Source organism: Haemaphysalis longicornis, unplaced genomic scaffold (genome assembly GCF_048455015.1).
Source record: "Haemaphysalis longicornis isolate Haplotype H1 unplaced genomic scaffold, Haemaphysalis longicornis Haplotype H1 scaffold_1, whole genome shotgun sequence".
Lineage (NCBI taxonomy): Eukaryota > Metazoa > Arthropoda > Arachnida > Ixodida > Ixodidae > Haemaphysalis > Haemaphysalis longicornis.
In genome coordinates this window covers 409,821,925-409,849,391 of record NW_027526203.1, presented here as the reverse complement: position 1 = coordinate 409,849,391, position 27,467 = coordinate 409,821,925, and the positions used below count along the sequence as shown (strand labels likewise).

The window sequence follows — 27,467 nt, the reverse complement described above, 5'->3', positions numbered from 1 at the left end:
GAATTGAGGTGATGAGCTTCTGGGGCGTCTGAGTGGCTGCGTACGAGTAGGTCAAGGTCTTGGGTTCTAGACGAGGGTCGGGCGTAGTAGACGTCCACCAAGTGCACTTGGCACATTCTTGGACAAGATGCCACCGAGTTGTTCAGAAAATGTATGCCAGTTCTGAGTAGCCAATTGTTGGGTATATTGCATGGCTTGTTGGGTAACTAAGCAGAAACATAATAGTGTGACGGCCTAATATAAACACTGCAACATATGAATTTAAATACACTAAAAGCATTGGCGCAAATATTGCTACCCTTTGTCAGTACATTTAAAAGCTTGCATTGCTAATCAGAAAAGATGAACGCAATGAAAACAGTACAGTAGAAATCCTTCCGAAAAGGAGCAAAGGAGGCTCAAAATGCAAACAAAAACTATAAATGCAACAGGGGACTCAGGCAACTGAACAGAAACAGTATAGTGCTTTAATTTGAATACTACAAGTACAAGGTAAAAACACAAATACATTATACAGTGGGCTGGCATGAATGCTGCTACAATCGCTGGCTTATTTATTATCACTTTGCAGTTGCCGAGCAGGAAACGCTGACACGTTGAACACAGTAGTCGTACAGAAAATTGAGGCCTTCACATCACAGTCATTATTAGCCAAAACTCCTGTTCACTCTTCCGAATCAAAATGCAACTTAAAAAAAAAAATTCTGGCGATTTTCTGGCTGGCTTCTTTATCCCATTCGGCGTGGAAGTCTTATACTCCAGTTACAGCAATTGTTCCCTTAAAGCAAATATAGACAGGCGAGATAAAAGTTGTCAATAAACTGAATTTCTTTTTTCGGAGACCTGGTTCTCGTAAAAGGGAACATAGAAAAGAGAGATAAATGTTTTTAAGTAGCGGCTCTGGTCCCATAAAAGCAAACATAGAATGGCGAGATTAATGTTTTTAGGTAGCGGCTTTGGTCCCATAAAAGCAAACATAGAATGGCGAGATAAATGTTTTTAAGTAGCGGTTCTGGTCCCATAAAAGCAAACATAAAATGGCGAGATGAATGTTTTTAAGTAGACTGAATTTCCTCCTTCAGAGACCGCACAACCACAGGAGTACTGCACTTCGAGGGCTTGAGCTAGGCACCGTTTTCACATATTTGACCTTTAGTGTTCATTGGTACCCACACCATGCAAGCTAAAAGAATACATATTCTCTCATGCAAGCAGAAAGAATACATCTATGGAAGTTGCTATTCACTGCCATCCCAGAGGCTGCACACATGCAGAAAAATGAATGGTGTGGAAGACGAGGGTGCGCACAGGCAAGATGAGGAGGATGTGGGTTACGGCAAGACGCCTGATATTAGACTACAGTGAAGTCTATGATGAACTGGAATTAAACTGCACACACAGAAATACACTGATTGAGACGAGAGATCCTTTCTCTTTTGCTTAGGTGACTGAATTGGCTCAGTTCCGATTACTGATGAATGAAACGTAGCTAGATTGATTGCGGGGTTTAACGCGCCGACGCTACTCAGGCGATGAGGCGTGCAAAGCTCTGGATTAATTTTTACCACTTGGGGATCTTCAAAGTGCGCCAAAATCTCGAACACATGGGTGTTTTCGCTTTTCGCCTCCATCAGAAAAAATAAAACGTAGCATCCGGCTTGAGGACAGTCACAGTCCACAATGCTTTGTCGAAAGCATCGCATAGCATTAGCAGAAATTGTTTCTGGTGGGTTCATCTCATTGAGGACGGTCAGCTTGTACTTGGTTGAAAGCTCAACCCTCTGTAGAATGTTTGCATGGCAAAAAAAAAAAAAAAAAAAAAAAAGAGAGAGCTCATTTTGAAACAGGAGGCAGAGCCTGACTAACTAAATTTTTAAGCTGTGGGCTATTATTGCTAAGCATGCTGTGCTGGGTTTATTTTTCTTTAACACTCCCCTTTGCTCAACTTTGGGCACAGTAGGGCACAGCAGACATGAAGATACAAATGTGACAATTACGTGGCTCATTTTATGCAGTTTTGTTACAAAAATATACATCTGCAGCCCGTCTAACTAAATGCTATGTGGTAGACAAGCATTTACAGTCTTGTTATTTATGAACTTCACACCTAAATATATTTCTTATTGTAACAATAAAACTAGGTATTTTCAATTATACATCAAGTTGCAATTAGTAGTAATTAAAGTGCTTCAACCTAAGTTTTTTGCAGAGCTGTGTAAAAGCATAGTTGCCATTAACTAGGCTTTAGAAGCTTCGCCCCTTTGTTGCCTCCTCAAGCCAGCCAATTTTAAATAGGTCCAATAGGATGCCCCCCAGCACAGTTCAAGGTCAAACAAAACAGGTAATGGGGAGTTGGTTCAGACAGCCCCTAAACCAGAGTGAACAGAGTTGGCGTCGTGAGTGTAAAATGTCAACAAGCTCCTGACAACTAAACCCACTATGAGCAGGGTCCAAAGACATGACCACAACAAAAATGTCCCTACCTCACAGATTCACCACCAGCATACAACTAAAAATGACAAATGAATACCAACAAAGCTCAGACTCTGCACTAGCCGACACGTTTCAATGCTTAGCAATAGGATGATGCTTCATTGATTGATTGTGGGAGTTTAACGCGCCGACGCAACGCAGGCGATGAGGCGCGCCGTAGTGGAGGGCTCCGGATTAATTTTGACCACCTGGGGATCTTTAACGTGCGGCGAAATCTCGTACACACGGGCGTTTTTGCTTTTCGCCTCCATCATAAAAGCGGCCGCCGCGGCCGGGAATCGAACCTGCGACCTCGTGCTCAGTAGCGCAACGAGGATGATGCTTCAGCAGTGACGATCTGGATATGATAGTGCGATGATTATATACATCATGCGCGGGAATTAGCCTTTAAAGGGGCCATGCAGACAAAATACAAGTTTGTTTTATTCGAATGATGTCATGTTTTATAGCGCCCACAGTGCTTGTCCAGCAGCAAATGATGCTGTATTCCCTGAGAAATTGATCAATTTAGGTTAAAATTTTGATCCTCCCGCCAAATCAAGTGTTTCCGTGACGTCAGCAATGAAGTCATAAGTGCGCGTATTCCAACAAACTTCCACTGCACCGTTCGGCTCTGCAGCCTTGCTTGCCGTCAGTCCTCCCAGATGGCACTACTATACTCATCCAGGGACCGCTGTCCACCGTTGCTTTGTTTTTGACCGTATTTGCACTTGGCTTTTTTTTTTTTACTGTAGAATGCAATTGTTTCATATCTCATAACATATTTCATAACAGGGTCACGTAAGACGTCGTTTACGCCAATCGGCCAGTGTCGCGTAAGACAACTCCAAAGCGGCGGACTGCTGCTTCTATGCTGACGTGTATTTTCGTAACTTCCATTGTTTAGTGCACCACTCTTACCACTGTAAAATAAATACGTGCTACATTTGACCGCAAATAGCTTGTTCGCCATGCCTAATTTGCATTTGCTTTTGCCAGCCTCAACCAATCGCACAGCTGGGGACATATGACATCATAGGTTCTGTTGCGGGAAATTAGCTAGTGGGTCGCATGGCCATTCCCTTTTTTCCTAATTACATAGCTTATCTAGGCGAAGTGTGCGTTAAAAGTGGCGTCAGTATGACTGTAACGAAACAATCTTTCGAATGAACCAAAGTTGTGTTTTGTCTGCATGGCCCCTTTAAGGCAGGAATCAAAGTTTGGTTGGTTGTGAGGGCTCAAACACATTCACACAGCAAAACAAACAAGGAGGCGAAAAGCAGGAGAAAACATGGCCGGTGCCCATCCTGGGCCTTCCTGTTCTTTTGTGTCCTCATTTGTCTTTCCCTGCTGATGTGTTTACAAGCCATTAAAGAAAAGCAGGTAAAAAGGGTTGCATGCAATGTACGATGGAAGATCACTGCGTGAAGCATAAATTAGACTCAAAGTCTTCACCAAAAGCAAACAAAAAGGAAGCCAGGCAAAGCATGACACGAAACCTGCACCAGGTAGAACCTATCAAAAAGCCCAGAGGAATATCAAATGCATTGCACCCACTTGTCGTTACATGATCATTAATGAAACTGAATTAATGATCACTAAAAGAATACGCTGCAGCTTGATAAAAAGCTGTGATCAGGCCTGGCTCTCCAGTGTTTTGAACAGAGGCACGCTCTTGCCCCAGTACATGAATGCCACAAGTGCTGCAGCAACCCCAACTGCCACAACAATTGTCATGTAAAGCGGGAAGGAGCGCTTGGGAATGGCTTTGCCATCAACTGCAGCAGTGGACTTCAGGCTGCGCCCTGTTTCCTGCAGAGTACAAAGTATATATACATAAATATACAAACACATGCACACACATACACAAGTGAAGACGACGGCTGCGCTGACTATCCCACTGCCGAGCATAGGATACAGAATGCAGAATATTAAAAATACTCAGTAGGGTAAAAAATAACTAGAAAATGTGGTGGCACAGGCACTGAAGGAGACATGTACTTGGTAACTCTGCAAAACCTCCCGAAAACGCAAGGCGCTTGCACCAGCTAGAACTAAATTTTAGATGACGGGAAAACAGCTGGTCTTTTTTGTCTAAATAACTAGAAAATGTGGTGGCACAGGCACTGAAGGAGACATGTACTTGGTAGCTCTGCAAAACCTCCCGAAAACGCAAGGCGCTTGCACCAGCTAGAACTAAATTTTAGATGACGGGAAAACAGCTGGTCTTTTTTGTCTTCTTCAAGATGGCAGAATTTGAGAAACATGGTGTCCTTTTACTAATTCAAGGCAATGAAGGTGATTTCCGTTCGGATGCAGCTCCTTGCCTGGCATTACTGGGCATTTGAGTGTCTCTGTTAGCACTGCAATCGCCCTCGCCCTTGGTAATAAACACTGTAAAGGCTTTTTTCCCCAATGTTTTTTTAACTGGAGGGTCTTTCTGGAAAGCTGGACACTTCCCGAACACACCAGGTATGGCCTCAACTGTGTGAATGGCAATTTTTTCTGTCCGGAAACTTACACCCTAGCATGCGCATTCGAAATTGTGTGATAAACTCCTGTCTCAACTGGCAGATCAACAGTGCATTGGGACCAATTTACGTTAAGCTGCTAAGTTTTGGCAAAAGCTTTTCTAGTTTTGTGAGTGCAACTGGCAGAGCCCTAATTTTTCCTACGAAGAAATCTGCCATAGGATGTTTGACTAACCCATGACTGCTGCCTAAGATGAGGGAGGGAGTCAGGGAAGGGGGAGTTCAACCGCCCTTTGAGCTACCAATTAATTCTCCCCTCACTCAGATGGAAAAGAGGGAGAGAGGCGGGCACTTAAGATGCTATGAAAACAAGGTGGTATACTGTGGTGTGCCTACATAAAAAATCCAAATGTTGTCAATGCACCTTATCATAGCCAACGTCTTAGCTGCTAAGACATGGAAATGCACGCGTGCACAAGATGTCACACCAAGTGCACTTCCATTGGCAACAAACACCTCTTAAAGTATGTTTGCACCTGTCACAAGCTCGAAAGTTCTAATACGTGCACACCAAGGAGGTTTTATAAAACTTCTGGAGTGGCGGCCGCCCATAGCGGGCAACGCGGGGAGGTGAAGCCGGGCGAACTGGTCGGCGGCCATATTGCCATGGGCAGAAAAGGCGCTGAGCCGGCAGGCACGCTGAAGTGCGCTCGTGTTTTTTTGGCTTTACAAGGGAGAAAACGATGGGAAGCTGGTTTATCGATTACTATGTTTGAGGGCAGCCTGAATTTTGCCTTACACAGAAGGTATTGACGTAAGGTATGGTTCAAGCAGCGAGTTCGCGTGTGTATATCTTATGGTGGTGAACAGAGCTGTCGCCGCGGGAAAACGCGTAGCGCTTGGCTAAAGACACTACGCCTGCTTTTATTTCAATAAACGTTTATTCTGTATATCTAAGGTTATAGGCCGCCCCCCTTAACATTAAGATTACCTCATGTTGCACGCCATGGCAAGAGATGCCGCGTTATAAGGTTACTATTAGCCGTGATTTCACACTGAAAGTGCTGCACACGCTACAGCGCGAGTATCTGGCGCTTGTTTCTTTTAGCGGCATTGCTGGGATTAATGAACGCTTATTCATTAATGATTAATGAATAATAACGCAGCTCTAACACCCAAACAAGCTCTGTAGACAAAGTTTAGCGGTTCGAATGGTTTTTAGGCAGTACTGCAAGGAATCATATGCATCAGGTATTGCAATCTTTGTATGTAATGCACATGCACGTTTTCTGGTTTAAACAACATGACCAGTTTTGCCCTTGCCGAAAAGGACCAAATTAAGCACGAGCTTTTGATTGATTGATTGATTGTGGGGTTTAACGCGCCGATGCAACGCAGGCGATGAGGCACGCCGTAGTGGAGGCCTCTGGATTGATTTTGACTGCCTGGGGATCTTTTTCTACATGGGCGTTTTCGCTTTTTGCCATCATCAGAAAAGCGGCCGCTGCGGCCGGGAATCGAACTCACGTTCTAGGGATGAGCAGCACAATGCCTTAGCCATTACCGCCGCGGCGGGTCTATTTCCAGCTTTTCAATCGTATTTTGCAAAATGGATTAGGCACACACTGAAGCTTATTCAAGCAGGTTTTTTTTCCGCGTGAACTTCACAGAAAGCATGATCATCACACGTACATGTCTCACTCGCATTAACTTTTTTTATTTTTAAAATACAGAAGGTTACTTAATTGGATGCACGGCTACATTAACTGCGCACGTTCGCACGATAGTAGCGTGCTAGTGATAAGAAAACAACACACAGGAGGTTACTCAATCACATTCACAACCTCGTTGACCGCGCATGTTTGTACGTGAGCACGTGCTATTAATAAGAAAATCACGCAGACGAAGAATGCGAGAGAGCACTGCGGTGCATCAACGACTTCTACGAAACAGCGCTAACGAGAAACGTCAGAGTATTCCCGTAGGGCCGGATGCAGATGAAATATATTAAGGAAGAGTGCCTTGGAATTTTGACGGTAACTGCCTGAGCAATACTTTGCATTTAAATTAGTGCAGAAAAACAATTTGCGCCCCACACATTCACAAAGGTGATTTCGCGCAGTCAAGCGACTGACCACCACAACTACGAATGAAAACATTTGCATATCTGCGTAAACAAGCGTGCACGGTATGCTCAGTAAGCGGACGGCAGGTGCTACAGCGAATTTTCCCTTCACATCACGCACAAACAGCGGGCAAGCGTGCACTTATAACGTTATAACACTAGTAATGCCATCGAGACCGAAAACAACAGAGACCCTTAGTACTTATAGATGAAAGGTGATCCCCGACGACTTCGTCGCGCGATTAGCACATCCGAACGCGACGCACGAGCAGACCATTTATGCTTTCTACACCTTTGGAGCATCCATCCGCGAACGACGATCGAACGAACACAAGTTCTGTTTTTTGGCGAGAGAAAACTCGAAAGACAGACACAAGGGGCAGAAAATAAATTCATTGTGTCTTCTGTTTATTTTAGTTATTTGCGCCCAAGAATGTAAATAATTAGCAGATGTGTGCACCCACCGGCGCACGCACAAAAGGCGTGTGTAGCGAAATGAAAGCGCGCAAGAAAAGCTCGGTGTGCTTGAAGCTAGCCGCATGAGAGAATCAAAACAAAACAAAGCAAAACAAAACAACACAAAAAAAGAACGGAAGCAAAAATATAACGTAACCCGCCGCAAAAACAAGTACATGTGCGACGGGTGCAATGCATCTGCTACGACGGAACAAGCAAGATGGCGGCCGTCAACGTCAGTTTTCGAGCGCCATCTCCACTCCAGAAGTTTTATACAACCTCCTTGGTGCAAACGTGTATGTTCTGCATTGCTTGTATGTATGGTTCTGCATTCAAATCTCCAAATATAATTAAAATGTGTCTCGTGTGTTCGATGTGTTCGTGCTCAGACACTGTTTCACCCAAGATTTTGGAGTACTGAGAATAGTGACATTACACTCAAAATATCAGGGAATTACGGATTTACAATAAATAAATTGTGACAAAAATAAACTCCGAAAAGCACCCACTGAATTTTACGAAAAATGAAATCTGAGAACACAGAGCCCTAGTTCTGGGCCAGCTGTTGTTGACACAACACTTACGCTTTTGACTTGATGCCGCTGGTCCACTTGCAGTCGTCGTCTCGTGATGATTTCGGCTGCCTCCAAAGTCTGGGGGAGGTGGGGGGTGGCAAGAGAGAAAGGCAAGAGTTCAACTGCACCTGTTTACGTAATATCACCAGCCTATAATTGTCCAATGAAGGACAAAAAAGGCCTCTGGCATAGAATTCCAACTGATCCTATCCTGCACTGTGTGAATCCACTTTATGCTACAGTGGAACCCCGCTGATACCTCTCCCGACTTACGATGACCTGCCTCTTACGACAGGTCAACGCGGTCCTGGAAAACTCCCCATAGAAACAATGCATTAAAAACCCCGATGATATGACGCTCGGGTACACATGGTCCGCTTCATACGACGGACTCTGGCGCGGTTAAACCAGCGTTTTTCTCACTCGTCTCTACGTTTCTTGATTCATAATCCCCACTGGACGCTGCTTGATGTTCAAAGGTCAACAGGTGGGCCAGACGACTTGCTGAACAGATGCAAGCAAGCAGGCAGGTACTAGCAAGCGGGAGTTAACCTTCGACGGCCCCACGCGGCAGCAGCACGCCAACGCGTCAACCACGAGAAGTCAAAGTTCCGGTGGCTTGCGAACTGTGAATTTGAAGCTCTCATGGAGCCACCGACGAACCCGAAAACACACACAATGCAACTCCACGACGATGACAAAACACCTGCTTTCATCGCAAGCTCGATCCAGGTTTCTTCCTTTCATAACACTCTCTCCTCCTCTCTCTGCTTATCAGTGTCAGGGTTCGTACAGGCTTCAAAAGCAAAAATTCAAGGGTTTTCAAGGACCAGAAAACACATTTCCAAGTCCCCCATCTAATGTTTTATCCGGGATTATTTACAACTTTTTCAACACAATGCAAAATTCCGTTATTGCCCAATTCCTAAGCACATTAGTGCACATTTAGATAGGCGCTAACGGGTTCGTGAATGCTCCCCCAGCTTTATTTTTTTTTATTTCATGGCTGGTATTTACAGGTTTTTCTTTTTTCTTTGTGTTTTTCTGAGGCTGTTTGATTTCAAAACTTAGTTCATGTTGCCTGCATCTCCTGTTTTGTCAGCAAGAGCATCAGCTGGAGCAAGTGTTGCTTCAAGGCAGGATGAACTATGTGCACGTCCACCATTTGCACGTAAAAGCAAACATAGATGGAGCGTATGAGGCACAGACTAGATGGAAGATGCAAGATAGAGAACAGAAGCTGGCTTTCACTGGATTGTATCATGATATGGATTGGATTGACAAGTGCCTGCTCCCGATGTTGCCTTGTAATAATGAAAATCCACCAAACTTGTAATTTCACGCAATACACTGAAACTTGATTGTTAAATGTTTCTTTACATTTGTGAACACCTAAAATCCATGAAAAACACTTTAAATTCTTGTGAAAAGGCAGGGCCATTGATTCTCTCCGGAAAAATCAAGGGTATTCAAGGACCATTTAAAAATTCCAGGACTTTCCAGGCCTTGAAATTGACACTTCTAAATTCAAGGGTTTTCAAGGTTTTCAAGGACCTGTGCGAACCCTGCAAAGTGGCATTGTCACCCCACTCCTTACTCCGCTTCTTTTCCGACCCTTTCATTGCCGTCTCATACTATCGTTCGTTTCGCTTGGGCTTGGCAGTTTCACACTCCCCTTTTCCCCTCTCGATTTGCTTGACTACGTCGGCCTTATCTCGCGCACGCGTTGTGAGGCGTGGGGCTGGCAAGCTAAAAACAGCGCCGGACAGCGTGGGGTTGCGTTGCGTGCAGCGCTTGGCTGGCAGGTTATCTTGGACGCTGTGGAGGGGAGGGGGGGAGGGGGCATAAAATCGGCGTTTCTTTTTTTTGAAACGGGATTTTAGATAAAGGTTTGCAAATGACGCGAGAACATGCTGAATATCGTAGTATAAATAAGTTCTTTACCCACCTGTCGCGTAAGACCGTCTACTCTGCCGACATTTACCCGCATCCCGGTCATATACGACCCCCCGGTCATATAAGACGCTTTCGCGCGGTCCCTTGAAAGTCGTATTATCGGGGTTCCACTGTACTAGATATTCTCGTCATCCCACCACAAAGTTACCAGTCTTCGGCTACTTCTAGTCTCGCATGCCTGTAGCCATTCTTCTAACTCAGGGTGGCCTTAAGAAAACAGTGCTGTATGGCAAGACACGCCTGCAGAGATGATTACTTGCAGAATATTCACCCCCTCTCACTTGTGCCAATGCTGCTGGCACAGTGGCGTCGAACCTTTGGAATGGCAAGCGTACCCGCGATAAGGTAAAATAGCAAGGGTCCAACTAAACAATAAAACTTATTTTTTTGCTTCTGAGAATGAGCGGGAAGATTGCAATGACTGCTGGTGATGACGCATGCATCATAGTGCAGCGGGCTGTGAAATGGAGCTTTTTTTCAATGTTTGCACATTGCCCGCATCTTAAGTTCACTCCCAAGTCCTGTGAAACTGCACATCAGAGCATTAACCCTTTAGGGAGCCCACCGGAGCGCGTCACGTTGTTAATGGCAGCTGAACGAACGAGTCTATTTGCTCCGTGCACAAAGTGACCGGCACTGAACATCACCTCACTGTTGCCGCACATTTTTGGCACCACTTGGAAGCAGTTTTGGCGCAATACTGACTTTTGGAGCAGGATGGTGCAGGAGAAGTGGAGTGGCGCAGCATGGCACAAATGGCGTAGCACTTCCACCCATGAGATATACATGACACCAGTTCGTACAACCACTATTACGCATACGTCCCTCTTTGATATTCATCTCGTAGAAGCTCAGTCTCCCTCAGTCTCCCTTGCTAGCAATAAAACGGATAAAATGCCGACACACTCGCCCTTGAGGCCCGACGCCATACATTTCCCAGATTTCCCTGATCAGTTTATCTACTGACTTGAACAGAACTTCCCTCTTATGGAAAGCTGGAGTAATACATTTGCGCTTAGTGCAGTGCAGAGCAAGATTGCCTGATACAGCCGTCTGCTAGCACAGCGCATGGTGCTCCCTAAGCTCATTAAGGCAACGCCCCGATCGTCCTATGTATGACTTTTCGCATGAAAGCGGGACCTTGTACATTGTGCCAAGGGAGTACTTGACAAACTTTCGCATGTGCGCTACTCCGCACCTATTATCAACATTAGTGCCTTTTTTCTCGCTTTCTACTGCTTTTTCTAGAAGATTGCACTGGTTTCCAAGTTTATTTCGAGCGAAACAAACCACCTGTACCCCATGCCTGTCCCCTACTTTTTCAATCAATGAGCAAACCATGAATTTACGGTATCACCACCGCATATCTATCTGGTACACATGGTCTGTTTTCCTTTGACAAGAATGGAGAGAACCTTTCATGCCACGGTACCAATCAAGGATGCTGGATAGGCATTATTTCTGAGCCTCACTCTTTGGATAGCAAAGCTTGTAAAGCTGTAGACTGGGCTAGTTGGTAATTCATAGTGAACAAATGCAGCGCAGCACAGAACAAGGGACAGAAAGAATACACACGGACGAGCGCTCGTCCGTGTGTACTTTCTGTCCCTTGTTTTCTGCTGTGCTGCATTTGTTGAAAGCTTGTGCAGATAGCATAAAAACAATTTCTTTATCGTCTGCATCAAACATTCTCTGGCTATGCCGTGCTTTACCAATTTGCTGAACACCGAATCCAAAGGCAAAAGCTGTTTTTCTCCATTTGTATGGTAACATCAAAAGGTGCACCCTTGTTCAAATTTAAGCGTAAAGTCTAAGTATTAAAAACAATAATCTACTGGCACTCATACATGAATTCCAACCTTCGTGCGCCTCTTCAAACTTTCTCAACACAGTCTATACACCTTCAGTAGCGCTTCTGGGAGCTACACACACTAGAAAATAGTCTACATATCTGAAGCACCTAACAATGCCAATGTTCCGAAGGCTTTCCTCCAATTCACGGTCCCCCCACACCAAATAGATGTACAAAACAGGTGCAATGCAGGAGCCAATGCTAATATACTGCATATCAGCATATATCACACCATTTATTATCGCGCCACCAAACCCAATGTACAGGGACCACAGAGACAGACGTAGCAGGTCAAGCTCTGGTGTGTATACCACATTCATTTTAAAACCTACACACCCATAGGCATCACAGCATTGCTCTTCCACTTTGACAGCGGAGGCACGCGGAACGTTATAGAAGAGGTCTCATACACCTATGGAGAAACGACACAGGTCTTGAGTCTTTTAGAAGGTACACCACTTCATCGGACTTCTTGACAAGGAATAGGTAGGGGAAGCCTTCCTAGCTGTCCTTGCAGAAATTTAGCAACTACATTTTGCCATGTTGCCTTATCGACTACGACTGTCCTAAATGGCTAGAAGTCTTTGTGAGTCGATGTTGATGAATGGCTTCAGAGTCAACCCTTTTCTTTGCTTGATGCTTTTGGGCCCAACTCTCAAGCCGAGGTCATCGCATAACTTCGTGGCATTGGCCTTAAGAACTTGTCGCTGCTTGTTGACTTCCCTTGTTTCTTCAAAATTTTCGGAGACAGCTTCAAGTGCTTTGTCTTCAAACAACTGCCTTTCTTCTAGTAGGAAAAACGCACGAGTTTTATCCGACTAAAAGCCTCAGCTTATAAAAACTGAGAAATTTTACTGGCGGTCCCACCGCCTCACCAACTTTTTTTTAGTTGATTTGTGGGAAATGATGCTATTGACACACCCCGAAAGGCACGCTTCCTTGTCCCAACCTGCTCTGTTGGCCACCTTCCACAGCAGTTCCACAGGTTTCAGAGGGGGGTGGACAGCATACCCTTACAGTAAAAGCTACCCTTTTCCAGGGTAGCCTGTACTTGGGATGGAAGAAAGCAGTTGACAGGTTCACTACTTCTTGAATTCAAGTTTTCAAAGCTTTTTGCTTCTTTGGAAAGAATCTAAATGATGCGCCAAATAGCAGCTCTCCTTGCTTTTCGGCTAGATCAAAGAAAAAATCCCGGGCCATCTCCACTAACATGAAACCCGGGGAGGGGCAAAGCCTGCAGTGTACAAGTGTATTCAAAGATTGTAAGTCTCTCTCTCTTGCAACACGGCCCATGGAGATGAAACGGAGATGCCCACGAAGATGAAACGGAGATGCCCACAGACGAAACCGTTGGGGGATAAGTGTCATGTCTTTGAAGCACCAAGCGTTCTTGTGCGAGGCGATCGAAAACGAGTGTCCCAGTGTGTTCTTTTAGTACGTGTTACGTTCTAGCGCGAGGCATTGAAAAACAAGTGTCCCGGTGTTTTAGTACTGTGACTACATGCGACCACGACGACATGAGATGCCGACAGCCCGAGCCCGTAAAGTGCTTCGCCCCTAATACCTTGTCATGTTCCTGGCTGGCCTGTTGTCCAGGACATTGGCACAGGTGACCCTGATGTTGTCCAGGTACAGTCTCATTTGTCACTAGGTCTTGTCTCTTCTCGCGGTTGAGTCAGTGGGAGTTATTCTTCCTAGTACCAACGTGATCAGAGGGGAGCTGATGCCAAGTGTCAAGCCATAGGTTGGATGTGTGAAACCGTAGGTTAGAATCCTTGTGCGGCACTTAACTTCAGCAATTAGGGTGACAAGTGGCAGATGCTGAAGAATGCCGAGTGCTGAAGAACAGCTGCAGCGCTTAGTGCAGATCTAAACCCTTTCTTGCCTCTTCCGCCTGCACCACACGCACACCTCTCTGTACTCCTCACCCCACTGTCCTGCTTGTGGGGTGGTCCAAGCCATTGATCACCTCCTGTGCCAATGCACCCACAACCCATGCGCCTCTACTGATGCGGTGAGCACTGGGTGGGCCATGGCCTTGGCCAGCTCGGATTCGGTGGTGCAAGAAGCCATCGCCGCTCGGTTGGCCAAATTCACCAGGGGCTTTCCTACCCCCGTCACCACACTGTCTGCCCTGTAATAGCCCTTGAGGCAATAAAAGTTGTCGCTCTCCCCCCAATTGCCAAAAAATACTTCAGGTCGTGCAGGATGGTGTATCGCCACACTGTGTCGTAAGCTTTTTCTAAGTCGAAAAAAATAGACATACAGGGTTTTTTGTAGATGAAAGCATCTTTTGCCCATGATTAAATTGCTGCAACCTAGTCAGTCGTGGATCCCCCTGACCGAAAAACGATCTAGCAGCCACTGAGTATACCACAGTATTCTAGAATGCTATTCTGGGAAACACATGTGATGTATTGATTATATATTAATACGAAAACTTAGTGGTGGGTTGACCTTTAAAAGAAGCTGAAATAACATGCACATGGACATTTTCATAGCTCCCCTCAATCAGAAGTACTGCCCCCCATGGCCAGGATAGAAGTAGTCTTTTGCTATTTCCTGTATACTGAGACAGTTGCCTCATTTTTAAGCAAAAGCATTTCAAGCAGTACTCAATCTGAAGCTTCACTCCACAGAAAAATGGTGGAGTGTAGATCGACAACACTGACTGATCACAAATGGAAAAAAAAAAAAGTACCTTGCTAGCCGACTCCTCCAGGACGCTTTTATAATGAAACGGAGCATCCTTGGTGGGTGTTGGCATCAGCTCAGTCCCACTGTCACTCATAGGGACCTGAAGGGGAAAATAAAAAAAATAAAGTAGTCATAATGATCAGTGTCGATGTTACGTGGACTTCTATGGGCCCAAAATATTGTGGTCAACAAATACCAAATCTACAGAAGACTTCATTGACAGGTGGAAGCAAGGTGGCACTCCTTAGCCCAAGGTGCAACATTAAAGGAGCCATGAAGACAAAACCAAAGTTTGTTTTATTCGAAAGATTAGGTGTTTCATAGTTACCCCAAGCGCTTTTCTGAAGCAAACGATGCTTTATCCTCAGGCCTCTTCCCAAATAAAGGTCATTCATTCATTCATTCATTCACTGAGAAATAAGGCAATTTAAGCCAAATTTTTAAATCTCCGCTAAATTGTACATTTCGTGATGTGGACAATGGCGTCATATGAGCCGGTACATGAAACAGATACTTAGTATGTCGACTCCATATAGCACCCACATGCGGGTTTCCAACACGAACCGGAACTCGTGCCAAAACAGAGACGGCGGCTATTTTAAAAATACTAGTAAAACCTAGTACACCCGCAGCCCTAGTCATGGAATCGCCTCATCCGCACAACAAAGTTCTCACCGAGGAGCTCGGGCTTGCATTTAACAACCTCACACCACTTGAACGCTCAATGCTTTGAAGTGCACGAGCGGCAGGAGTTGTGGGATACACGGATGGACCGGAACGCGACCATTCCGCGATAATAACAACAGACGAACGCCCAGCCGTCGGCACCGCTGCCTCGTCAGCCCCGTCACGACAGACGAATACAGACTGGTACGTATGTGCCGTATTTTTATTACGGTTAATAATAGTTCAATTTCAGTAGCAGTATCGCTTATGCCAGTTGGCCGATAACGTGTATGGAAAGCCGTTCGCGCGAGCTCTCTGCTCCGACCAGAAAGATACGAGCGCCAATGCGCGGTGTGTACGGTATTTTTTTTTCCAAGCTCAGAGCGCTTTGACGACGATCTGCGAAGTCGGCGACGAGCGGCGGCATGGCCCAGGAGTGAGCTAACGCAAGGGCCCCTGCCGTAATCACTTCGTCGGAAATGAAGCGAGCACACTCGTACTTCCTTTAGCTCCCTTTCTCCTCCGTTCGCAAAGTTCACAAAACGTAGCCACTTGCTTTGCCGATGTTCGTCGTTGGGCAGCGCATGAAAGGAGATCTCTTCACCGGCGGGGATGTCGCACTCCCTCGACAATTTGCCCGTACTACATGGGCATTTCAGGATGCAGAAACGAAATTTCATTGTAAAGTACTCGAACAAACTGAAGTGTTCAGGGATTGTAAACTGAAAACGAGCTCGTAACGACAGCAGCAAGCCAATGCGACCACCATTGCGAAACTTCTGCGACGAGTGACACTATCTCGTCGCTGCTTGCAGTTCCTTACTCCTCTTGTTTGTATTTTTACCTTTGAGGGTTGGCGGTATGACGCCAACTTCCTGTCAAAGGATTAAGATACCAAGCAAGGTCGCGGCTGCGCGAACGGTTCATTGGCCCCGAAGCGCCTCGAACCCGAAAATCGTCTGCGAGACAGCGAGATGTCCAGCTCGGCCGGCGGTAGTTTCATACGGATTGGCGTACATGTTTGCATGTTAGTTCGGAACTTCAACCGTTTACTCCACCATTCTTAGTGTCATAAAAGGAATGTGCAGTATGTTTCACGGGAATATAGCTCACTATGCAAGCTGGTAAGCCCTGCCTAACTCGCGTTTGCTTTTGCCGGCCTCCGCCAATTGCAGGGCATTCTAGTATGACATCATAGGTTCTGTTGCGGGAAATGAGCTGGTGGGTCGCATGGTCATTCCTTTTTTTCCTAATTATGTAGCTTATTTGAGCGAAGTTTGCGTTAAAAGTGGTGTCAGTATGGCTCTAACGAGGCAATCTTTCGAATGAACCAAACTTGTGTTTTCTCTTCATGGCTCCTTTAAAAGGGCTCGTGCTCTTCCAAATTATCGACTGCACCAATGTGCACTTCACACTGCAGTCACTGCCAAAATGGTGCTTTGAAGGGCACAGTTCTCAGTTGGCACCGCCAAATCACTGTGCAGGGCCTGTGCAGAAGGCACTGCCACCTAGGGGAACATGTAAAAAGCACCTCAACTGGCCACCGAAAAAGCTGGCTGCCAGCTTCATCCGATAGCCGATAGCAAAAGTAATCCCAACCTGTGCCAATCACTGTGGTTTATGTAGGCACTGGCACCAAGAAGGAACATAGCTCTCCCGTTCCCTCGCATAAAGCCCTCGCATAAAGCATGGCAAAACATTTGATCAAAATCACAATATGGCTTGCACCTTTGGTAGTGAGGTAACCAGTTTTGACAAAAGGCCGAAGGTCACCATTAACTTTTCAAAACTCCAGCTTTAAAGACAATACACAAGATGTTTCACCATCTTTGTGGGTGACTTCATCAATAACAAACTGGTCCTGTAGGAAGACTAGCAGCCTATTCATCCAGTGCACCACCCCAAGCATCCAGTAGGAGGCCATAATTAGCAATGCGCGTCATTCTTTTATGGTGAATAAACCATCCCTCTATGCCATCCTTCTGCCGCCCCGCCGCTGTTACTGTGCTAGTGTTTTCAAACACAGGTGCACACTTCAAATAGTGCTCAATCAGTTCCGTCCTTGCTCATGTTGCATTTGTAGCCTTAAAAACACCTCTCTCATGCTTCTGCATTCTTATTCCTCCTCGTCTCCCAGTATCCCCTATGCATGATGTGTCGCAGTCCTGGCATTTGACCTCGTAGACGACACAACACAGCTCATTCACTGGGACGCGGCCCCTCGGTTTCGGGAATTGGTTTACAGGTGTGCCCTGAGGTTTTAAAGCCATCCTGGCTTTTCTAATCGTGCAAAATTCTCTCTGAGCAAAGGGCATTGAAACAGAGGATGAAGGCTTTTATTTCATTTGACTGAGGTTTTTCTGCGTGCGCACATAAGGTATAGTCTAGGGATGGGCGAATAGTGAGCTTGAGGTTCGAAGCGAATTCAAAACAAATAGTGATTTGGTCGAATAATTTCAAATCGATGATGATGATGGCGCAAGGCCAACTGGGGCAAAGAGCGCCAAAACAGTGGTTATTGTGAGGGATGAAGATCTAAACACTAAAATCACTCAAGGACGAAAGTAGAATCAGTAAAAGACAATGAGGATTGCTGGTGTAGAAGGCCAGGTTGTGATTATGCGTGGTATGAAATGAACTGCGTCAGCGTACCTGCCCAGAGGGAAAGAGGCGAACCTCTTCCGCGCCTCTGGGAAGGTGACGTTTTCAGTGACCTTGATGTGGATGATTTTCTTTTCAAGTTTAAACTTTTTGCATTTCCTGGAGTAGGCCGCATGCGGATCCTGGCAGTTTACACAAAGAAACTGTTACACGTTACAGTTTTCGGACGGGTGGTTGTGTTGGGCACATTTCGCACAGGTAAGTCGGCTGCGACAGGAGTTTGTGCCGTGCCCGAACCGTTGGCACTTGAAACAGCACCGCGGGTTCGGGATGTAAGGCCGGACTGGACATCACACAAAACCTGCATTGACGAATTCCAGAAGGCTCGACCTGTCAAAGGTAAAGATGAGATGCTTTGTGGGTATTTGTTTATCATCTCTTCATATGGTTATTTGCCTGACCGCTGTTACGCCCTGACCACAAAGGCCCTCCAGCAAGTCGGCTTCAGTTTCATTCAGTAGGTTATATTCGGAGACCACGCCCTGAGAGCTGTTTAGGCTGCGGTGGGGCGTGACTCTGATGGCCAGATTGGCGATGCGGGTTTGAGCAAGAAGTTTATCAGCCTGATCCTGGCTACTGACCTCTACAAGGATTTCACCGGTTCAATGTTTTTTGGCCTTATAAGACTCTCCAACAATACCCTCAAGAAACTTTAAAACAAGAAATACCGACTGTGAAGCAAGAGGTTGTGATTGGTCGACCGATTCCATCACCATGACGCGAGGGTAGTTGTTCGGTTTTGGAGGACTCAAGTTAGGAAATGGTGGGAAAGAAACTTCGGTGCGGCCCCTTTTCGGGGGCCAATCACGTTTGGAGGGGGGTTTAGACAATTCCATATGCTATAGTATAAAAGCAGGGGACAGGGGTACTTTTTTCACAAACCTTACCCTGATAGCTTGAGAGGTCCCAGAGCTCCTTGCCTGGTAAACAGACAGGCAGCCCATCCGCTGGAGCTTGACCTTGGCTCCGACGGCCACCGTTTGTGGTTTCTGCCCTTCACCTTACAACTCCTAGCCACGGTAGATTACAGCATGAGTACGGGGGCTCGGGGTCCGCGGTGTCGCCAATACCGTCACCAAGATTACTCAAGGTGCACCGTGCAAGAAATAATTTCAAATCGACTAGTTCGGATAGTACATATCGCAAAAAAAAAAAAAAAAAGAAAGAGCAAATCGTGACCCGACTAAGAATTAGAACTCTTAAGCATAGCATTTCGTGAAACTATTACCGATTGAGCATTTATTCATAAATTACATGCACAGCTTCCCTTTGCTGTATTTGCAGTATTCTGTATTCTTTAAGAAATACTCGTTGCTCCACATGCTCCGGGAGAAGCAGCTCTCACCGGCTCCTGACAACATTTGCTACTGTCAAGAACAGCCTCTCAATTTTCACTTGCATGGCAGGAATTGAAAGATACTTTTGAGTCACCTTGGCCAGCGCTGGGGGGTAAGGCCAGCTGCCATGGTTCCTCCATTACTCCAGAGGGTTTTCAGACTGTGAGAGCACAGGGGTGCCTAAGTAGTCTGTCACTTGTGGAAGAACCCTGTCGTTGGCACTCTTCTTCCCTACGTTAGAACTTTGGGAAGAAAAAACACCCCAGAGTGTCAGCCTCAGGCTTCTCCACATCTGGGCAAGCAGATGCGTGGGCAGTCTGGGGCTGGCACCAGCCCATCTGCTGAAGCTGGAAGTGCCCGCTTTTTTTACTATTTTCAATGCAACAGACATCTTCATATCGAGGGTCAACTAGCATGGTCTTTGCTGGAACAGGTGCCATTTTTAGGTCAGGAAATCGTGTTGCAGGCTGTGCAGAAGGCTCCTTGCAAATGATGCTGACCCATCCCCTTCAGATGTGCAATGAATGAGAGGTATTATGCAGGACAGTGTTGGGTTGTGGTCTGCGCACAGCTCAGCCGTTGCTTGGTCTAGGGGCTGCAATATTTTTACCGCTGCAGCCATTACTTTCCACTCTTTTGCACTCAAGTTGTCTAGATCAGACTCGCAAAGCTTGAACAATATTGGGTGCGGAGTTCAACCAGCCTCTCTATCATTGCTTACTTGCAACCTAAAAGCTCCCCTTAAAAAACAAAAACAACAAAAAAAGAAGAGAGGAGGGGAGAGAGAAAGAGTATTTTTGCCACTAGTCCCCGAGGCTGTAGCCAACCAAAGCGCAAGTTACATGCCGCCATTATTACCTGTGTTCCGCTAATTCCGTGAACCATAGTGCAGAAAAAAACACACGGGGACGAAAAGTATACACAGACACGCGTGTGTTCGGCAGCCAACCACTGCGCATTAATTACTTTGAAGCAGCGATGGTGTCTGCCTTTTTTTTGTTTTTTGTCGTCGAGCACATGCATACTCCGGAATTTTAGCATTACGTTTCACTTATGGTTTAAGAATATGTATGTTTGACTTATTTGTATTACGGTGCTCATCGCTGCTTACCCCTTCCTACAAGTACACGCATAGCTCCTGCCCGTGCGACCGCAGCGGATGCTTTGACGCAGATATCACGGCCAACTCCATACGACTAACATTTCATTGCTTCAGACAGAGGGAATACCGGCACTAATGCCAGTGCTGAATTTGGGCAGTAGCGGTCCGGTGTTCACAGTTATGAGTTAATGAACACAGAAACTGCATCACCATGTTCACATGATCCGTGGCACCCGGCCTAGCGCGTGTAGCTTGCCCCGACTATTTCGCTTGGATTCACTGAAATCTTAAGTGCAGTGATGCGTGGGCTGCGTGTTCGCAACAAAACTCGCAACCATTCACTGTATCCGCCTCAAACTAAAATCTGGCACCCACACCTGTTATGTGCCAAACGCCATTGCTAGAAACAGCAAACATGGGACAGCTCTGTTGCGCTCGCCAGCTCCTCCTGGACGCAGTAAACATTGTGACGTGTAGCTGGTGACCAGGTTTTGCAGTTTTCGTGTATAAAACCTTCCATTATTTCCTATCGTTCTAAAAACCTTGAAATGAGAGCGCTGGTTCGAGCAATCACGCATAGCAGCATAGCGCAGGCAGTGCATGGAGGACAGAGTGCTGGCGATGGCAACATCCGATAAATGCCGCCAGTGGCCGTAGGTGGCAATAGTTGTTCAGGCGCAGGTGTCGCCACCATACCAGCACTGTCTGCGCTACTTGATTAGGTGATGTACAACCTCAGGTGTGTTGCCAATGCGTCCTTTATTCCCCGCTAAAGTTCACGAAACTGAGAAATTTTGCACCTAGTAGGGCGTTTTGGCACAGCGTGACACAATTTAAACAAATTTCATGGTTTTAGTGCAGCTTGGCTCAAAAATATGAAATTGTATCAACATGGCGCAATTGGCGCAGCTGTTGCACCCCTGCTAACCTAACCCAACCCAGTACAAAATCCTGTGCATAGATCGCGCCCCATTCCAGACTCAAACCAAACTCTTGTCTCAAAACAACACTATGTCACAGTGTTATGGAAGCAGTCGGCAAAATGGGCTTTATGCTCTCTATCCCAAATGAAAGGGCATCACTTAAAGGGGCCATTAAGACAAAATGCAAGTTTGGTTCATTCGAAAGACTGGCTCGTTGAATAACACTGACACCCCTTTTAACGCGAACTTCACTAAAATAAGTCGTATAATGAGGAAAATAGAGAATAGGCATGAAACACCCTACCTACATTTCTGCACTGAACTCACGACGTATTATGGGCAGCTGGTTGTGATTGGCCGAGGCCGGCAAAATCTAGCACCAATTAAACAGGGATTATAAACTTGTACAATGAGCCATTTGTGTTTAAATTTAATGCACATTCTTTTCGTACCAGTAAGAATGGTGGAGTGAACAGTGAAAGTTATGAACGAAAACATAGAAGCCCCAGTGCGTACGATACGTAGTATGCTGGTTATAGCTGCACAGCCGTCGGGAGCGTTGACTCGTCTTCCATGAAGACAAAATAAAAGTTTGTCTTATTCGAAAGATTTGGTGTTTTATATTGTCCCCAATGTTTGTCCGAGCTTTTTCACTTCATAGTTTTTTCCTATCAAACTTTCAATGAACTTTGCAACTAAAAACACAGATTTGCTGGTAACAGGGGTTGCCTTATCAGCTGACTGCATCATTAGGAAGCGTGGGAAGTTGTCAGGGTTGTTGAAGACGAGGTTAGAAATTGGTTTGGAAAGTTCTTCGGTGCGGTCTCGTTTCGGGGGACGATCAGTTCTTTTGGGTGGAATGGAGAAGGGAGCCATAAAATATGGAATGAATTCGGTGGCAAGGCCAGTCACCCACCACGGAACAAGGGAACGTGGCTTTGCAGCCCACACTAACTGTACGTTGCCACTATAACCCTGTGCTCGGGATCTAGGGTGAAGCCTTCGCACAGGGTTAACCCTCGCCACCTGGAGAAAAAAATGGGAGAAATTAGGGAGGGAGATGACAGGACAGGGTTAGGAAAAAGAATAGGAAAGGAAAAGAATGGAGAAGAGTACAGGAAAAGGCGACTGGCTGATTCCCCCCAAGTCGGGTGAGACTGGGGGCACTGTCTATGGGAAGCGGGGGCCAAAGTGGCGTGTTGCCTCTGCCAAGGGGCCATAAAGGTCCAGAACAACCCTGGCTTTGGCTCAGACACCAGGTAGCCCTTTTCCCCGGACACGGGAAAGCCCCACACAGCCTAGGGCGTGGGTGGGTCCAACCCACACGGGCTTGCGGTTTGCGGTATCGGCACTACTATCACCGGTGCCCCTGCGGGGGGCTCCGAAGGTGAAGCAGTTCTCGTTTTTTGTGCGCGCCAGTCGTAGTAGCCGGTGAGTTTGCGGTACTTTTAAGGTTGAGATTCCATTTCGCGTACGGTCTGTTCTCACCACAGTGCATGACACTTACAAGATGATGGGCCGTTGCGCATTTAGCTGCGTGGCACAGTGGGGTAAGGCAAGGCTTTGTTTGCTGCACCACTCTGCAAGCTCAGTGCCGAACGCAGGAAACCTTGGATGCACAAGATAAAATTAAAAGTCTTGAATCCTACCAAATGGAGCAAACTATGCCACCTGAGTTCATGTCTTACTGCAACATCAAATTCCTGCTGCACGGCCGCAACGCAGCTCGTGTGTATGTGCGCATGTGAGAGCAGTGTTGGTCGCGACCGCTTTGTTTTTGTGTGCAAAACTTGGAATTGTGAGGGTGTGTCAGGCCATCAAAGAAGTCGTTGGTCAGGCAAACTTGCATCAGTACACATGATCCTTTGCACCAAGTTTTTACACAAGCAAGCTGCGTTGTGGCCGTGCAGCAGCAAATGGCTGATGCAGTAAGACATGAACTAAGATGGCATACTTTGCTCCATTTGGTAGAATTCAGGACTTAATTTTATCCTAACTTGCTCCAACTTTCCTGCTGAGGAAGGTTCAACGAGCAACAGGGAAAAGTTTTAAGTCCAATACAATGATCACCGAATGACTTTTTCTTGTTTAACGCTTTCGCTACCGCGCCTATCAAAATCGATCAATTTGATCGATACTTTTGGGAGCGCCTTTTCATAGCGTTCCAGGCATTTCTCGAACAAGTAAAGCTGTTCGGAGTTAGATCAGAAAATGGCCTTTCAAAATCAGTTTTGTTTTCATTTTTGCAACGGAAACGTGATTTTTGACACGCTTTTGAGTCACCTGGGTGTGGAAAAGGGGCGTGGTCATCGCGCGTCACGGCTACCAACGAAGAATGCGTGCAACTCCTAATTACTCTGCCCCAGTGCTTGTTTTTTGCTATCAGGGCGTGAATGGGGAACTAGCAAACGATTTTCAATCGTCAGGTTCGCGCTCTGACAGTAATAATCCCAGAAATTGGCTGATAATGTCAAGCAGTGCTTGGTTGCAAAGCTACTTTATGATTTTAGGCAGTTTTATTGCCTTTGCGCACGTTGTTCTAAGTACTGTGGTAGTTCTACTTACCCCAGGACCATTCGCGAACAGTTTACAACAGTTTCGGTTTCGTTTCTACATCACAAAATTCATATTTAGCGCTACTACGCAGTTGCCCAACTTCAAGGCTACCTGCCATGGCGCCTGGAGCGTCCGCGACTGATCCTTGAACAAAGCACGCCGCTCCTGATTTCCCCCCACCCTAACCCAATTTCTGCGATAAGAACTTCAGATGCAAGTTAAAAGGTCACACCCAGTCGCCAGATATCTGTTCCGCCGAGGACAGCGCTTCAAACCGGCCTTACACTGCCAGCTGTTCGCCTTCCAGTTTCGTTTTCATGCGAGGGTATATCCGGGTGTCTAATGTTGCTGCTTAGTTGAACTGTCTATTCGGACGGAGTCTGTTTCAGTCTGTTGTACTGTTTCATTTTAAAAATGTTAGGTGGCGCTGCAATAGAGGAGGCTCGTTGTGCTGATCTTTTTCAGCGCGCAACTGCTACTCGGCCAAAGATCGCAGGGCATGATTCTAGCTCATCGTACCTCGTTTTTGCGAGCAAGGTTACAATTGCGAGTAAGAAGATGATAATAAAGCTCAGCTTTATGTTTTGAGAGATAACTGACCGTGAATGACAACAAGCGTCAGCCACGGCGTTCCGTTTTCAACTTCATGCATGTTTTTTTCCGCATCGCGTGCTTGTCCCAAATATTGTGCTCGCTGCAAATGCAAAGTCAGCCATTGACAAGATGTTTTTACGTTATGTGGGGGCAAATTGGTGCCTCTGATAATGACAAACCGCCAGATTTATTCCAGGAAACCACCCAAAATTGCACATTTTGAATTGGAGGTTGGGCTTCACCGCATGACACGAGCACCGTGCACGCTAACATTTTTTTTTTATATCTGACAAACTGCTTTGCGCAAGTTGATATTTTTTCTAGGGCGTGTTTTTGAAATGTTTTCCTACAAAATGAATATTCTAATTTTTTTCTACTACCGGTGGTTTGATATACACAACTCCTTTTTTATCATTTTTTTCAACAACTTGACAAAAATTTTGGTTTTGATATTTTTTTTACAACTATGATATATAAATACCTTTAAAAACTGGTATTATTGGAAATGCCGTTAAATAATCTGCATTTTGTGCTCCTGCAATTAGTGCCTAACCAATTTTTTAGCAGGAAAAAAAATGTTTTCTTGGACCCCTAAAATTAGTCAATTTTCTGGCGGTAGCGAAAGAGTTAAATTGTTGCCGGTGTAGCAAGGGCTGTGAGCAGGCCAGTTCGTACATATCTGAGCGATATGTCTGTGTGCTCCTTTGTAGTCTTTTTTTTTTGCTGTTATCGCTCAGCAACGCCAAGTGGAAGGCAATAACACCACCATTTCTTGAACTCCCCCAGTTGGCTAAAATGTTGCTTCACTGTACACCAATAAAACATTTCGAAATCATCACGTGATGGTCTTTATACTTTAACTTTGTACACAACCGTTGTCATTTATTATACGAAGTGCATGACTTATGTTAAACAACATATTCTAATGCAGCTTTCTGCGCACACAGATTGACAGCGGCGGTACCATGACCTGCATTTTGTGCCAAACATTCGCTTCTCAAGTTCTTTAGTGTTGTTCAAAAATTTGATCATAACTACAACCATAAAGAGTGTCTAACGGCCAATATTTTTTGCCCGTTAAACAAGTTAGGCGAGTTAGTGCATTATTCCTAGTAATAGCACAAACAACACGAGACAAAAAGTTTGTGCCCTCTTCTCTTTTTGCCTCGCGTTGTTAGCACTGCCACTAGAAAATATTTCTAGACAGGCAGGACTAAAAAAAATAAATAAGACTGGCAAAAGGGCACATTTAAAACAGAATTCTTCGATCTCACTTTAGCCAGAGTTGATAAAGAGGCCTTAGCCAGTTTTCTTCTAAAAGATGCGAGACTTAAGCCACAATCAGGGGCCTTAAAACTGTTGCAACTTGAATGTAATGCCCGCAAGCTTGAATCTGAGTAGCCACCAAAGTGCTGTTGTGAATGTTCAGGATGACGCTAACAATGGTCAGTCACGGTGTATGTATTTAGTGCCTGATTTGTTTCTCGGTGTTGTGGCCCAAATTAAGAGTTACCGCTGTATTCTAGCAGAACTGATGATGAAACTTCATGCTACTGCAAGGACATGGTGCGCGACGCTGCCGACGTGCGGGGCATACCTGCTGGTGCGGTGGGTTTAAGATCATGGCGGCCAGCGCTAGCAGACGACGCGAGGGGAGCAGGAGAGAGGAGGAACTTGTTGCTACCTGGCTGATGAAGGGACTTCAGGGGTATCTAAAAACTTGTCCCCAGATAAAACAATAATAATGTGCAGTATTTTCTACTTCTTTATGCCGCTTTTGAACCACGGATCAAAACCGAAACGGAACTGTTTGAATGCAAACGGTAGTGTCATTTTTTGCTAAATGCCGTCACCATAGCGCCAAATTAAAGTTACTTTGCGCCAACTTATTTAAAAATTCCTTCTGGGTACCCAACAAAATAAAATGCTGGCTTTCATACGAGCTAGACGGCATGCCCTCCACAAAAAGCGCTTGGCTGTCCCTTCAAGGAACTACTCGCTCGTTCGCACGCCAATTCTGCACGAGTCATAGCTATGTAATGCCAGCGTTTCGAACTAGTGACCTGTGAACGCATGCGGGGCGACAGTGTTCGTACCTCCACCAAAACAACACTTCGCTTCCCGCCGAGAAGAGGCGCCATATGTTTGACTTGGGGAAGATCGACGGTGCAGAAGCGGCTGGACTATTCTAGTACACTGTAGCTGGACGTAGGTGCACTGGTCGCAGCGGGAAGGGAGTTTTCATTTGCTTTCAAAACTATTGGCAGGCGTGGTTCACTCTTGGTGTTAAACAAATGGCCCACAAAATTTACATGAACTTCATGTAAACTTTGTTGTGAATTTACATGAACTTGTTATTGTGAATTAATGACAAGTTGTGAATTTACATGAACTTCATGTAAATTTTGTGGGGAAACTAGGGAATAGTTTATTGAACAAAAAAAATTGTGAACTGGCTCAGATAGCCTCACAACAAAGTGTGACACTGCACAGTTAGCTCTGATGCAGCCGAAACCTGCCACTTACCCCCAAAAAGCTGTCCTCGAACTCACTCAGCACTTCTTCACAGCCGTGCAGATTCTCCCTAGGCTCCCAAGTATCTTCATCGGGTCCGAAATTTTTCCATCTGACGAGGAATTCTTCAACTTTTTTCTTTCCACGACGACGCCACCGCTTATCTAAAATCTTGTCAACCTGTTAGGTTTGGAAAAGAAAAAATATAGTCCAAACAGAAAGATAACTGTTTCGGACGGCCCGTACCAACGTGAATTCAAATCTTTCAAATGCAACGCACGAAAATGGCGCGCCGGATTTGACAGCTCACCTCGTAGATCTCTTCCGATTCGGACATTATTCAATGCAGATTGACACGTCAAACTCCACTCGCCGTTCAGAAGGCAATAATGAAGAGTCAAGAACTAAATTCGAGTCAAAGTTTTCTTCTTCACTGTAACCCTACCACTGGTACAACCAGAAACAAGTAACGCCAGTAACGCTTTTCTTTGCGCGGCAAATGCACTGGAC

The 27,467-nt window shown here is 45.7% G+C and overlaps 1 protein-coding gene across 1 annotated transcript; it reads right to left on the bottom strand.

The window, feature by feature from the left end:
• Positions 1-445: 445 nt before the first annotated feature.
• LOC144155481 (uncharacterized) lies at positions 446-27,467 on the bottom strand. The gene is made up of 5 exons (XM_077686950.1): positions 27,268-27,467; positions 26,970-27,137; positions 14,609-14,704; positions 8,109-8,177; positions 446-4,284 (listed from the first exon to the last, which is right to left on the bottom strand). The coding sequence occupies exons 1-5, from the start codon at positions 27,292-27,294 to the stop codon at positions 4,108-4,110; spliced, it is 537 nt and encodes a 178-aa protein (XP_077543076.1). The 5' UTR covers positions 27,295-27,467; the 3' UTR covers positions 446-4,107.